The following is a 13837-nucleotide window of genomic DNA, read 5'->3' on the forward strand; positions in this document are numbered from 1 at the left end:
GGCCCACTTCAAAGGTGACTATGTTCATGGCTGTTAGTTAACAGATTAAATAAAATAGACAAAGACAATGATGGGCAATAGGAAAAGTCCTGTTCCTGTAAACAAAGCGTCTAAAGCACAGCTGCTAGAGTGTGTGACCTGCTATGGGGAGAGTTGTGTGTTCCCTCTACCCAGATACATATGTTGAAGCCTTAACTCAGAACGTGACCGTATTTATGGGGGTGCCTGGGTGGCTCAGTCGGTTAAGTGTCTCACTCTTGGTTTCGGTTCAGGTCGTGGTCTCACGTTTCATGAGTTCAATCCCTGCATTGGGCTCTGTGCCAACGGTGCAGAGCCTACTTGGGATTCTCTCTCTCTCCCTCTCTCTCTGTACCACCCTACCTTGTTCCCTCTGTCTCTCTTGAAATGAATAAACTTTAAAAAAATTTTTTAAATAAAATAAAATAAAATAAAATAAAATAAAATAAAATAAAATAAAATAAAAGTGACTGTATTTAGAGACAGGGTCTTCATGGAGGTATTCAGGTTCAAAGAAGGTCATTAGGATGGGCCCTAATCCAATATGACTGGTGTCCTTGAAAATAGGGGAAATCTGGACACAGACGCAGAGAGAAAAGATGATACAAAGAGACAAAGAGAAGACGGCCGTCTACAAGCCAAGGAGACAGGACTGGAACAGACCTGATCTTGGACTTCCAGCCTCCAAAACTGAGACAATACACCTGTGCTGTTGAAGCCCCCCAGTTTGAGGTACTCTGTTTTAGCAGCTCTGGCCAACTAATACCTCTGGACACATATGAGAGGCAGGAAGACCCCTGGGGGAAAGGACTTTTCATGAGAACAGTAAAAACAGCACCAGCGCTGGACTCAAAAGAAACCTGGGTTGGGACCCTGACTTTGTATTACCCACTGTGTGTATCTAGGCAAGACAGTTGACCTGTCCGTGCCTTGACTCCTCGTCTGCAAAAGGGACACATATCTTCTTCAAAGGAGCGGTTTTAGGAGTAAATGTGGAAACACACTCTTTGGCTTATCCAGGTCCAGGCTGCACAGATCCAGCCCCTCAACAAGTAGGCAGAGCCGCCAGTGGAACTTCTGACCACCCAGCAAATACTGACGGTGATGATCACAAGGCGCTTTTGTAAAGTAACTGCAAAGTGCACGTTCACCTGATTATTACCACACCGTCTGTGGGATTCTGTGAACATTATGATGAATGTTTCCCTTCACTCGGTTCCTTCTGCCCCACTGAATTTATTGCACACTTGCTCTTTGTCTCTCCAACCGGGGACTTCAGCTCTCTGCTTAAAAGTCCCCTCCTGCATTTCTGCTGGCAGCCTTGGAACAGAAGGGGAGTGTATTCAGCCCCCAAGGCCTCCCTCTCTCTCATCGCCTCCCTCTCATGCTCACTCCTGGAGACAGCCATATAGACTTTGGGGGAAAAAAAAAAGCTTCTTACTTAAATCATCCCACCTCCACCCAAAAATAATCATCATAACAAAACCAAATGGAAAACCACTTCCAGTAGCATTTCACATAATAAAGCCCTAGCTGTACAGAATTATTGGCAAATTGGCTGTTTTGGTTAACTGCCTCTGCTATTTAAAAGCCACCCCATGAAGAATTAGATGTCAATCATGTATGCTAAACTCCAAGTGCATTGGGATGGTTTGATCCTCACCAGTTTGAAAGTCTTACAGAATTTGGCAGTGTTTCAGGGACTCCGTCAGGGCTATAGTTAGTGCTGAAGACTCTTGATAACAAGAACTGAAGATAATTTGTGTCTCTAGGCTATATAAATTGTAAACATGTTTTAAACATATACATAAATACAAATATCCACACATAGCCAAGGGAAGAAGTTCCCCTGGGTCCCCAGATCAATTCCTTCCCATGTTAGAGGCCTCACAGGTTACTTACAAGGACACTCCAGTGGGTGTCTGGGTGGCTCAGTTGGTTAAGCATCCTGACTTTGGCTCAGGTCATGATCTCTCAGTTTGTGGGAACAAGCCCCATGTTGGACTCTGCTGACAGCTCGGAGCCTAGAACCTTCTTTGGATTCTGTGTCTCCCTCTCTCTGCCCCTCTTTCGTTTGTTCCTTCTCTCTCTCTCAAAAATAAATAAAATAAAAACTTTAAAGAAAAAAAATGACACTCCAGCTCACACAGCAAAGGTGCCTCCCCACCCCCCCCACCCCTGCTACTCTCTTTAGGTGGCTTACAATGTCAAACATCGTGTGGGGCTGACTTCAAACCACTCCGTGAATATTCAGGCTTACTCTGCCCAGCTCCATATCAAGAAAAGCATTAGACACCATTCCTGCCCTCAAAGGAGTTCCAGTTTAGTTGGGGCACTGCCTACAAAATTAAATCCTAAATTGGGTGCATTGAGTTCGAAGCACTGAACACTGGAATTAACAGGTCTGTGATCACTATTCGGGGCCAGGTCCTGTGCTGTGTACTTAGCATAGATTAAGTCACTTCATCTTTTTCGCAAGCCCGTGAGCTCAGTCACACGATTGTCTCCACTTTACAAATTCTGAGTCAGAGAAAATACATAATTCGTGCAGGGTCACAGAGCTGAGAAAGTGCAGCCTTGGGTCCCTGTGACCCCGCAGCCTGTGCTAGCCCTCCACCCTCCAACCAGGCCCCTTCCACCCTTCCTTCCTCCCAAGGACAGCCGGCCCAGCTGGCCACTGAGAAGATCTTCCAAAGGACCACAATGGAGTCCCTTTCAGTCTTTCTTCCCTGCCCTTTTTGTCCCCATAGCTCCTGCTACTCTTTCCCAAGATAAGATGATGAAACCAAAAACCAGAAATCTCAGCCTGGAGGCTTTCTCAGGAGCCCCTTTCTTTTGCTCTAAAGCAAGGTCCAAGGCAAAACACACTTGAATACAAATTTTCAAAGGTGTTTACTTGTCTTCGCTTCGTGTTAGAATAGCATTGCTTTCCTAATGAGACTGTGGTTTTGCCTTTATGAAAAGAAAGCTGTCATATAGGTCTGCTTCTCCTCTAACTGAACTATTCTTTCCTTCTTACTATCTTGCTGGCAGAAATTGGTAAGAGACAAACAACAGCCAAAGTTAAGATTCTGTGGAGTTCTCAGGGACCCCAAGTTAAATTATCATAGGTTGATAAAGTGAACGTTAAGCAACAAGGCACGTGAGGTAAAGGGAAGCAGAAAAAGAATAAGTAACATTGCTGCCCCCCAGCCAGATGGAAGAGGTGGCTGATATTTTTCTAAAATGAACAAGAAGTTGACACTGGGCGGTAGGGGATTTCAACTCTTCCGTAAGACTCCCAGAAGCCCCACTCTGCTAAAACCCAGAATGCCCAGTGTTTTTGTTGTTTTTTTTTAACTATTAGCCTTGCTAATAATTGCTTTTCAGAAAATCAAAGAGGCAAACAGGCACTTTTTATCCAAAACGTCAGATAGAGGACAATTGCAAATTTCACAACAGGCAAGGAAGAAACGATGTGGTCTAGGCATGGGTCCTGGCTTTAGGGAAGCGTATTTCAGAGATCACAGACAGTTGCCAGAAATGATCTCACGGCCAAAGACTTTAAAAGAAAGACATCACACTATGGATGAAAGGGGAGGGGGAGGGAGTTCGAAAGTGAAAATCTGACAATATAATAAAATATGATGATATCACACACACACACACAAAAGCAGCAGTTTGGCTGCAAATGGAAACCAGCAATGAGTTCTACAAAACAACAACAAACAGGCCCTTCATAAGCAAAAGTATCAGAATGGCCTGGACACAGAAAAACAGCTTCAGAAAGATCAAAGCCCAGAATGTGCTGAAGTTTATAAGAAACATTATTTCAAGGAGCTTGCGGGGGGGGGGGGGGGGGGGGCAGGGAGGGAGTATAGTCCGTGAAAGGAAAGAACCGAAAGAGCTCAGCTCCACTGGGAGCTGATGGTGTGATGCTGAAAACCAAGAGAACGCTGAACTATTCCAACACTGTTATGCTTCCATATTCCCTATCAAGGAGAATGATCTTCGGCCTGGAAAGGATAGAACAGACATCGTTGAAAGGAAAATGAAGCCAAAGACAGGTGAGAAGACAGAAAAAGCAAAGCTGGGTTTCCAATGAGCTCATAATTTCAGACTCGGATGAATTCTACCCCACGGGACTTAAAAATGAAAGTGCACATGTAATCCCAAACCCATGCTATTATTTGTGAGCAACAGCAAGGGCCCCAAGTTTGAAAAAGGAGGCAAAAGATCTACTGCTACTTTGGACCAATGCCATCGAAGTTAATTTTACAAAAGATCCCAGGACACCTTCCTAAATAGATAGTTGGTGAGCAAGAAGTCCTAATTTTTTCATTTTAAGTAATAATAATGCAGATACAGATGTGGCAAACTATTTAGGCTTTACATTTAGGAACACAGCTTGGTGCTGAAATGAAATTAAATTTATAACAAAGTTAATCTGACATACTTAATGTCATGCATCATTTTTACCATCTTCCATGTTAATCAAGCATAAATGGAGCCCTTCGTGCAAACGAAAACAATTACTATTCTTTTAAAGTCAGAGAATGGGAATGGGAGACAGAAACCTGGCAGTGGCCACTCTACACCCCATACTCCACCAGGCAGACCTTAGGGAAGAGGGTTGCCCTGCCTTAAACCAAACCAGTTGCAGACTCCAGCCAATACCCCGTCCTTGGACCCAATAGCTGGAGCTATGTCACCATGTCTGTGAAGACAATCTCTGTGGAAAAAAACCAGGAAAATCTGGTTCTAAGAGGGTTCTAAAATCTGGTTCATCAGAGGATATCCTCTCTGATGAAACAATCAACAAGTGGAAGGTCTTTGCTGGGCACCCTTAGAACCCAGAAACTACAGGATTGGGTTAGCTGGAGCAAGCGGCCAGGGCAGAGAGGAGGCTCAAAAGGGAAGTGATGGCATGAGTCAGCCGTCAGGCGCAGTTAGGTGTTTATCTCACAGCCAGTGTTCAGGGAACAGGAGGAGCCTGAGTGGAGAAGTAAAGTTGGGGAAGCAGGGAGGGTGGCAGGCAGGTGGGGGATCCGCCTGCCGGTAGAGGAGAGGGGGAATGAGGAGAGGCGAAGGATGCAAACAAGAAAAAGCTTCAAAGGAAACAAGAGTCAGACTTTACATAGAAATGAGCCCTGGGTTTGAAATGAGAGGCTGCCTGGCATTTGCTTCCACATTCAGTGTGTTTGTGGGAGCAGGGAGGACGGAGGGGTACAGATGATCAGAGCTGTTGCGTTGCCTGGGTGATTATAATTGTTGAAGATGGGTGATGGGTACCTAGGGGTGTAATATTTTCTATACTTTTATAATATGTTCCCCCCCTATCTTTTTTTTTGGAAGCTACTAAAACTTTTCCATTTGCTAAGTTAAAAAGGGGGAGGGGAACCACCCAAATCCTTATAATAATGGCCAACACAATCTTACCTTCTCCTGTTACTTTGCTAACCTCCCCGCCTCCTACTCTCTCCCCCCTCTCTGCTATTCCTTGAGTTCACCAGGCACGCTTCTCCCACCTTAGGGCTCTGCAAGGGCTGCTCTCTCTGCTTAGAACTACCTGCATCTTGTAGCCACACAGCTTACTTACCGTCTCAAGGAGACGTACTCTGACCATTCTATTTGGAATGGCAGCTCACTCCCCTTTTCCCCCTTCTCTGGATCTCCAGTGGAGTTCACATTTTTCACTCTACATGTATTCTTTACACAGCACTTAAAATCTTCAGACATATTGCCTAATTTACTTTGTTTCTTACCCGTCTTTGTCACTAGAATTTAAATCGCCAGAGGGACAGGGCATTTTTGTTTGGTGGGGGGGGAAGTTGTTCAGTGACTAGGACGATGCTTGACACCCAATAAATGTATGCGTTTTAGAACTGCACAGAGGGCTGAGACCAGGGAGGGGGCAGGTGTCTCTCTCTGGTCTTAGTACCAGTCCCCCATGGTGCTCTTCCCCACCAAACAAGAAATCTAGGGCACCTGATTTCTGAGGAGGAGTGAAGAACTCATACATAGCTCATCAGGTTTATTGCCCTCCTCCCAACCTCCAGGCAGATGTTTCATAACTTGGTTTCTAAGGCTATTCCCGGGATGTATCACGTGCCATCGCAAAATCCTTAACCAAACTCCTCATGACAAAGTGAGGAATTCGGTCTAAACCGTATGATCATTGAACAACTCAAAATTGGGGCTTTGTAGCTTTCAGGAGATTTTAGGCTATTAGCACGATGAGTATTTTTAGGAGGGAGTCATCACAAAACAAATGTTCAAAAATCAAGTCTATGATTAGGAAGAATGTGGGCAACAAAACCCAATTTTAAAGGAAGAGTGCTTTGATAATCTCCAATAGCCTTATCCACTTCCTGCATGTAGAACTATCTCCCCTTACAAGGCAGTTACTCCCATACACAGCTTCACATATCCATGGCACAAAGTAGCTGTGGAGCTGGGGCAAACATCTTTGGGCTGATTTTCTTATGACAAAACTATGGTGTGTGTGTGTGTGTGTATGTGTGTGTGTGTGTACACGTCATAACTTTCAGCTGGACAAAATCTTGGGAAATCAAATAAGCAACAGAATGAAACCCCAAAAAAGGCTGGGAATCATGGCCTTAAGTGACAGCGTTAAGTATCCACCAGCATGGGAAGTCAATTATCCACATCTTCCTTAACAATGGCATTGATCAAAGAAAATACCGTTTGATCTATTCACAAGTGATCGCTTGGCGACATTTTGCAGCTTACAGGACAGATGCTGTTCACAGTCTGGATGACCTTCGTGGGCTAACCCAGGCCAGGATACAGGGGCAGGGCAAAATTTCCACAGACCAGACCTAGCTGCCATGTGATGCTCGCAGGCACGAGCTGAGAGTGCCATCTGGAGGATCTCCCTTTTAAAGAGAAACCCTTGTGCAGAACTGACATGGAACGAGTCCCCAACAATTCAGGATCCATGTGGGGACAGAAGCCACTATCAAGTGGACTCAAGCTGTCTGCAGTCTTGCCTTTTTAACAAAAACTTTCCTTTTTCCTAAAAGCCTAGGGACCCTTTTATGAGTTTCATTCTCAGGAGTCATTTGTATAGTTCTGATTGTTATGTGGGGAGAGGTTCCTTCTGGGTGGCCCATGGAGCCCATTAAACGAGTCCTCAAGTTCCCTTCCTCCCATCACCTGCGTGCTCTCTCCAAAAGAAGGTTCTACTCACTTCCAGCTCAGGTTCCCAATCAGAACAGGTACCTTCAAGGTCCCTGCAAGAGCTGCCAGACAACCCCAGCTCCCACGTGCCTGATCAAACGGCTCAGCTCTCACCAAAACGGACATGCACTTCATCACCCACCAACCCCAGCCCTGGCCAGGGAGGAAGATGGACCGTGCCTGCTCTGTGTGCCACGGTCTTCAAACTATTCATGAGGGGACACAGTCCTGACACCGTCTACACAGCCTCAGGAGAACTATAATGCAATTTTCTGTGTTATTGAGGAGAGGGAAAGAGTGAGAAGTGCTTTTCAGTTACAAGAGATCCCACCCCCAAATTGCAGTACCTGTCAAGCGACCGTAATAGCTTCTACGAACAAAAGAAATCTGCTATTCTGTGTAATAGTCCTGGGATGCATTTATTTCAGTTCTGTCCTTAGTTCCCCATGCTCTCGACTGCGGAGAAAAAAGACTGCTCCCTGAAATTGTACGAAGTTTCCAAAGCAGGTATTTTTTTCACCTGTGAAAATGGCTCCCTCCTCTCTCAGGAGAGACAACTCCTTTGTTCTCAAAAAACTAACATGGGTTCAGGCCATTCTTTTTTCTGTGAGCTCTCATAGTAGGACCTGCTCAGCATAGACAAACAGCTTATCACTAACCAGCCGATTTCTCTTCTTAAGAACAGAAACAGGCTTCTTTCTTATTCCTTATCCTGTGACTCTTCTAGTAGGTAAAAGAAACACTACGCAAACAGAATGACGAGGAGCTGACCCAGAAGTGAGGGGGTGAAGGCAGAACACTTGAAGACAGGAGGAAAAAATAATTGTTCTTGTGTGCCAGGAATCAAGGGCTTAAGGCCTCAGGAACCATACCCAATGGACTGAAAACTTATTCCAGGCAGCATCTGCTTCAGCAGCACCTAAAAATCACACCCTTCGCCCTCTTTTCATGAGAGGAAACAGTATTTCAGTATGAAGAATATCAAGGACTGCAGAGGCCGAGGAAAACTTTGATAGGATACCTCCGTCCGATGGCTGAAAAGAGTTAGAAACAGATGAAGCCGAACTAAAGAATTACGTATGTCCAGCAAATAAAGGGCTGGGCTCCAAAGCCCAGAGTTAGATCTCAGGGCATATATACATGCCAAAGGAACATTATCAATTGAAAACCTCTGTCATTTGGTAGGGTACAGAAACAGTGGAGCTTAAGAAGGTGGGGGGAAAAAAAATCCAACCAAGAAAATAGAATTTAGTTCAAATAGCAGAAAGGGTCAAAAACTTATACTGAAAGGAAGTCCTAGGATTTCTAGGCCTTCCAAGAAAGAAGCAAGATGATACATCAGGGAGTCCTCTGTGAGGATCATAAATGTCAATAAAAAGAACGGTGTGGAAGACAAGAAAACTTGTTGGTGTCTTTTGTCAAAGCTCACCATGTTATTAAAGACACTCATCCTGAACTCTGAAAAGCATTATTTATTGGAAAGAACTATTAAAGGAAGTCTCCTTAATTCCTCCGAGGACAAACACAGTTCCCATCTCCCAAAACATACGTACCATTTGCTCACGAGTTCTTTACCCTGACTCATGGAATCCCCTGGATTCCCTGATCCAAGACCAGGCCTTACATTCACAACAGACACAGTCCCCAGAAGGCCCAGAAGCAACATGGATTAGTGCTACCCTACAGCGTCTTATCAAAGGAGGATGGCTAGGAAGCCAACAAGTTGAGGTGCTCCACTTGACAGCTTATCTTAACATCCAGTTCTTCAACAAAGCCTCATACAAGCCAGGAGGTAAGGCGTTCTTAGGTGAAATCAGACTTCCACGATATACTTGGTTCACCAAAACTAACAGATGATTCCAAGAAGTCTTTAAAGGAGTCATTATGCCAAGAGAGGAATCCAAATAGTCAAAACATGGCTTTCTTGGGAAGATACAGCTATTTAATCTTAGCAAGGGCAGCTGCTCTTCTTTCTGTGTTCTGGAACAAGGCACGGATTAAAGCTTTTACTTCAGTGGAAGAGAATGCAGCTGCCAGGGGCCCCTTTCCATCTGCCCACCTGCAAAATAAAAGATAAAATTCTATTTCCTGTTATGTCTCTGGATAAGCAAGATTTTAAAACTGCTTACTGGATCCCAAATGCTAGTTGGTTTTAAATGGAAGTAAAACAAATGCTGGCATCCTTCCCCTTCTTTCTGGATCCTCCACTCAATCGCTTTAACTCCTGCTTCTTGGCTGCATTTTGCTATCAGCACAGTCAGATGAAGAGACCAAGTTAGGAAGGTAAGACTCTTCCCCATTATTCTATACTAAGTCCTGTTTGAACTTGAGAATTATGGCCACAACCTCACATGGTTACATGGAGTCTGGGGATCTGTGACTATTTTAAAAAATGAGCCACAGGCAACAAATTTTAACCAACAAAGGATTGGTGTAAAAAATACACAGTGAACTCCCATGAGTCAATAATGAAATCACAAACAACCTCGTAGAATAAAGGGCAAAACGTGAACAGGTCATTTGCTACTACAAAAGAAAAACAAATGATCCATAAAAAGATGCTCAACATCATTAGAATTTAGGGAAATGTAAGTTACAGTGACAACGAACTACCATTTCACACTAACTACAGTAGCAAAAATTCTGAAGTCTGACGATACCAAATACTGGTGAAACCATGAAGCGGCAGGACTCAATAATGAAATATCTGTAAAACAGAACACGCTACAGCTTTGAAGACAAACATGCACGCAGCCCTGTACACAGTCATGAGTCAACTTCAAAAAAACCCAATATTGACTGAAAGAAGCAACTTACAGACGCTTCCGTTTACAGAAAGTTCAAACACGAGCAAGCCTAAACTTTATACTGTTCAGAGACACATGCAAAAGTGGCAAAACTATGAAGGAAAGCAAAGGAAATAAGGAAAGAACACAAAATTCGAGACAGTGGCTGCCTGCGGGGACAAACATTTGGAGAGGGGAAACACAGGAGTCTTCGCAGGATCGGTAATATTTTTCTTATATTAGGTAACAGGTACATGAACATTTTACTTGTTTCCTTTTAAGTGTAAATACGTTACATACTGTATTACTTTGTATGTTTGTTTTATGATTTTAAAGCATTTAAACTACACCATCGGAGGTAGATTCTTCAGTAAAAAATGTTCCCAATTAACTACTATCCTCATGTTTACTGAAACCTCTAGGTGAAAAATTCTTCCTAGGCAGAAAAAAAAGAAGATACACCAGTATTGTGACTGTTCTCAACACAAAGAATTATTATCAGGCTGCAGCAGCAGAAAGAAACTTTCTTATCTGCTGCCCTCTGGAGTCTTACCTAAAGACATCGTATTACCCACTAAGGACTTGTGAATAACAAATACATTAAATCTTGTAATAATGAGGTTGGAAGTATTTTGATGTGACTTTTTCCAGGCGGAAATGTCACTTTCTTTGTTTTAGAATGAACAATATGTGCTGAGAAAAACTCAGACACATCTGGGGTGACTGGTCTAATACAACGGGGCACCTGTAATACGCTAAAAAACCAGGCTAACACAGGCAAACAAGTAGCTGTAAGGATGGGGAGAGACCTTGAGGCCTATTCAGGGATTCCCTATGCAAGGTATGCATACTCTGATTATTAATATCTACCAAGACAATAATAAAAGCATCCATGAATGTGTAACTAACCTGTGTCTATCCTTTTTTGTGCAGCATCAATGACCTCTGCATACTAAGTATGATACAATAAAGCATACAGTTACCCCACACAGCAACGTTAACTAATGGTGTTTGGTGTCAGGGGGTGGGAAAAGCATCATCTGCTACATTTAAGACAAGATGAATCCTTCCTATGTGTATGATGCTTAATCTCTAAAACCACTGTACTCCCTGCAGAAAAACTGCTGGTCCATCAAACAGTGGTTGATGTGGAATATTCCATACAAATAAAAGTCAATTTCTGTTAGCGAATCAAAGCCAGTCGTAAAATGTATCCACTGTGGGTTAAAACAGGCAACACTTCCCATCCAGGTGTCAGAAGGTTGTACTTCTTACAAATGAAAGACCATCTGTACAGCATGCCAAACAACATGCTGAAGACTAAAATAGTATGAAACAAGAAGTCTTCATGTTATCAAACAGGAGAAAGTGGTAATGGGGAGCCACACAATTAGAGACCATGGCAAGGCTCCAACTACTGTTACTCAACATGAAACTCTTTCCTGAGCAACTGGTTAAGAAACAGAGAAAAGCACTGCTCTCGGTGGCACTCGCACTCTGTAGCTATCTTTGGAGAGACACATGCCTCTGTAAAAGGGTAATACCTACCGATCCCCAATTTCTTGCAGGCTGGCTTGCAACATCATCATCAATTCCTTGAATGGCATCCATTTTGGCACATAGACTGGAACCTCTTCTTGGTATTTCTTGTTCTTGCTTTCTTCAGAGAGAGGTGCAAACACTTGGGGTCCCTCGTCCACCACCGTTTTGCATAAGGAATACAATCTATCACCATCTTCAGTAGAGATGTCCTAGTTTTGCACAGAGGGAACACAAAACAGAATTGGGCCACCTTAGTAGTAAGGAAAGGGCAAATCTTTAGTGCATGCTGTTTAAGCGGTCAGCTGCAGCAAGTTGTTTTCCAAGCAATTTAGCACACCTTATTAGACATGAGATTTCATCAGCTCTGACAATACTCCTGAAGCTAGAATGACACAAAGTATGTTTCAACACACTGTCAATAATCTAGTGTGCCTGCATGAAAGAGCCCATTTATCCAGAAGAATGTTGTACCGCTTGCTGAAAAGCAGGGGATATTTTTATAAACAAGGATTCAGTCAATCAATGCTTTGGAGACATCAGCTGGCAGAGCCTGGGCCCCTTGCCTGTAAACTCACGTATATAATCTCTACTACCACAGTGCGCTGGAAAAGAGGCTCCTGTGGAAGGCTGCACTTCTCTTTACTAAGTTACTGAGTTCATCTGCAAATTAAATAAATACATAACTTCATACTTTACAATACATCTTAGGGCTACCCAGTTTCCGGCCTCTTCGTTCATAATCTACACAGACACTACATGGAGAAGCAGGATCGTCCTACTCTTAGGTATGCGTAAAGGAGAGACATTAGCTAGTCACCGGCAAAACAGAATGAAGGCAAAACTAAAAAAAAAAAACAACCCTATAATGAGTTAGATAGGAAACACGAACAATTTCTTCTACCATCTATATTGACTAAAAATGAGATACCAACATCATTTGCTTAGAAGAGCAATAATCGGAGACAGGAATTGCCATCCCAGGCCTGGTGAGGCATCTAATGGTCCTTACCTCGAGAGCAGTGATTCTGCCAATGATCTCAGAAACTGCTGTATTGAGTAAAGTCCCCATAGCCTTACAATATATATTCACTGGCAGGACATCCTGCCACACAATTCCAAGTCTCTTCAACTGGTGTAGAACCTGTCAGGAGGATACAGCTGTTGACACGAAAGAGACACTGTCGCAACTCCTATTTTCTACATTCACGTGCATCATTTGTGTGTGTTTGGGAGAAGAGGCATTATGAGAAGGGGAGGTAAAGTGATCACAAATATCAGCTTCTTGACTATTAAACCCTAGTGGATATCCCTGCTCGATGAAAAGCAGAACTTAAGCTGAGGATGGGAAAACCACTGTGAGAAGCTAAACCAGGAGCATGGAGAAATGTACACAATTGTGGAATTATAATATACTGTACACCTGAAACTGATATAACACTGCATGTTCATTTTTACTTCAATAAATAAAATAAATACATAAAAACCATTTGCTCATTTAAAAAAAAAAAAAGGATAAATCATGTAGGAGAGAGGGGCACTGAGGTAAAAGCAAGTATTTCAAATTTCCCAAACTCAAGTTCATGGGTCAAAACCTTGCCATGACAGACTTATTAATAACTAGTCACCTTACTGGGTGGATGGAAAGATAGCCTGCTGCTGGCTTGGTGGGGCAAGGAAAGGGCAAGTCTGTAAACATTCCTGTTGAAGGTATCCATATTTTCCACTGGGGGGGGGCGTGGGGATTAACAGAGCTAACTGCTACAGGTTCTTTGGTTGTGGGGGAGCAGGGATGGGGGGCTCATGTACAAAAGGAGTACAAATCGCAGCTCCAGGAGCAGCTGCCCACCTGCCGGACTGCTTTACTTGCTGCAGAGTAATTCTCTTCGTCGTCCATGTTGGAAAAGTTTCTAGCACTAGATAATCTTTCCAGAAGTTCTCCTTTCTGTGCCCGCATCTGGGCCAGGAAACACTCTGTCCCTGGGGTGGAAAACCAGAATAGAGAATTGCCACTGTTGTCCAGTTACACAGTACAAAGCCAGGGTGGCAGGAGAGAGACAAGCATGAATCACGCATCAGCCTGCTCATTTGAAAACAACTGCTTGCAAGATAACATCATAAAGCTGCTGTGAGGTCACCAGAAATGATAGCTTCTAATACATCAGCCAGTCCCGGCAAACCCAATCTCAGGATAATGTCTTTCCCATAGTCTGTCCAGGGTCAGATAAGAAACATCACTTACTCAAGAGCAGCAGCTACTTATTTTTTGACTACATCAACACCACCTAAGGGGAAAGTCAGGAAGTAAAAAA

At 43.4% G+C, this 13837-nt stretch overlaps 1 protein-coding gene across 1 annotated transcript in view; it reads right to left on the bottom strand.

Annotated features, from left to right (window-relative positions):
* Window positions 1-8654: 8654 nt before the first annotated feature.
* The window catches only part of ZW10 (zw10 kinetochore protein), a 35749-nt gene continuing 30566 nt past the window's right edge, over window positions 8655-13837 (bottom strand). Inside the window, exons 13-16 of the mRNA XM_047071356.1 lie at window positions 13375-13505; window positions 12538-12669; window positions 11535-11737; window positions 8655-9259 (exon numbers count right to left, since the gene is read on the bottom strand). Coding sequence (XP_046927312.1) covers window positions 9139-9259; window positions 11535-11737; window positions 12538-12669; window positions 13375-13505 — 587 coding nt within the window. The 3' untranslated portion in view covers window positions 8655-9138. The remainder of the gene's footprint in view (window positions 9260-11534; window positions 11738-12537; window positions 12670-13374; window positions 13506-13837) is intronic.

The sequence above is a fragment of the Lynx rufus genome, unplaced genomic scaffold, assembly GCF_022079265.1.
Source record: "Lynx rufus isolate CCGP_SWC_20201006 ecotype Redwood Valley unplaced genomic scaffold, mLynRuf1.p SCAF_9, whole genome shotgun sequence".
NCBI classification, from domain to species: Eukaryota; Metazoa; Chordata; class Mammalia; order Carnivora; family Felidae; genus Lynx; species Lynx rufus.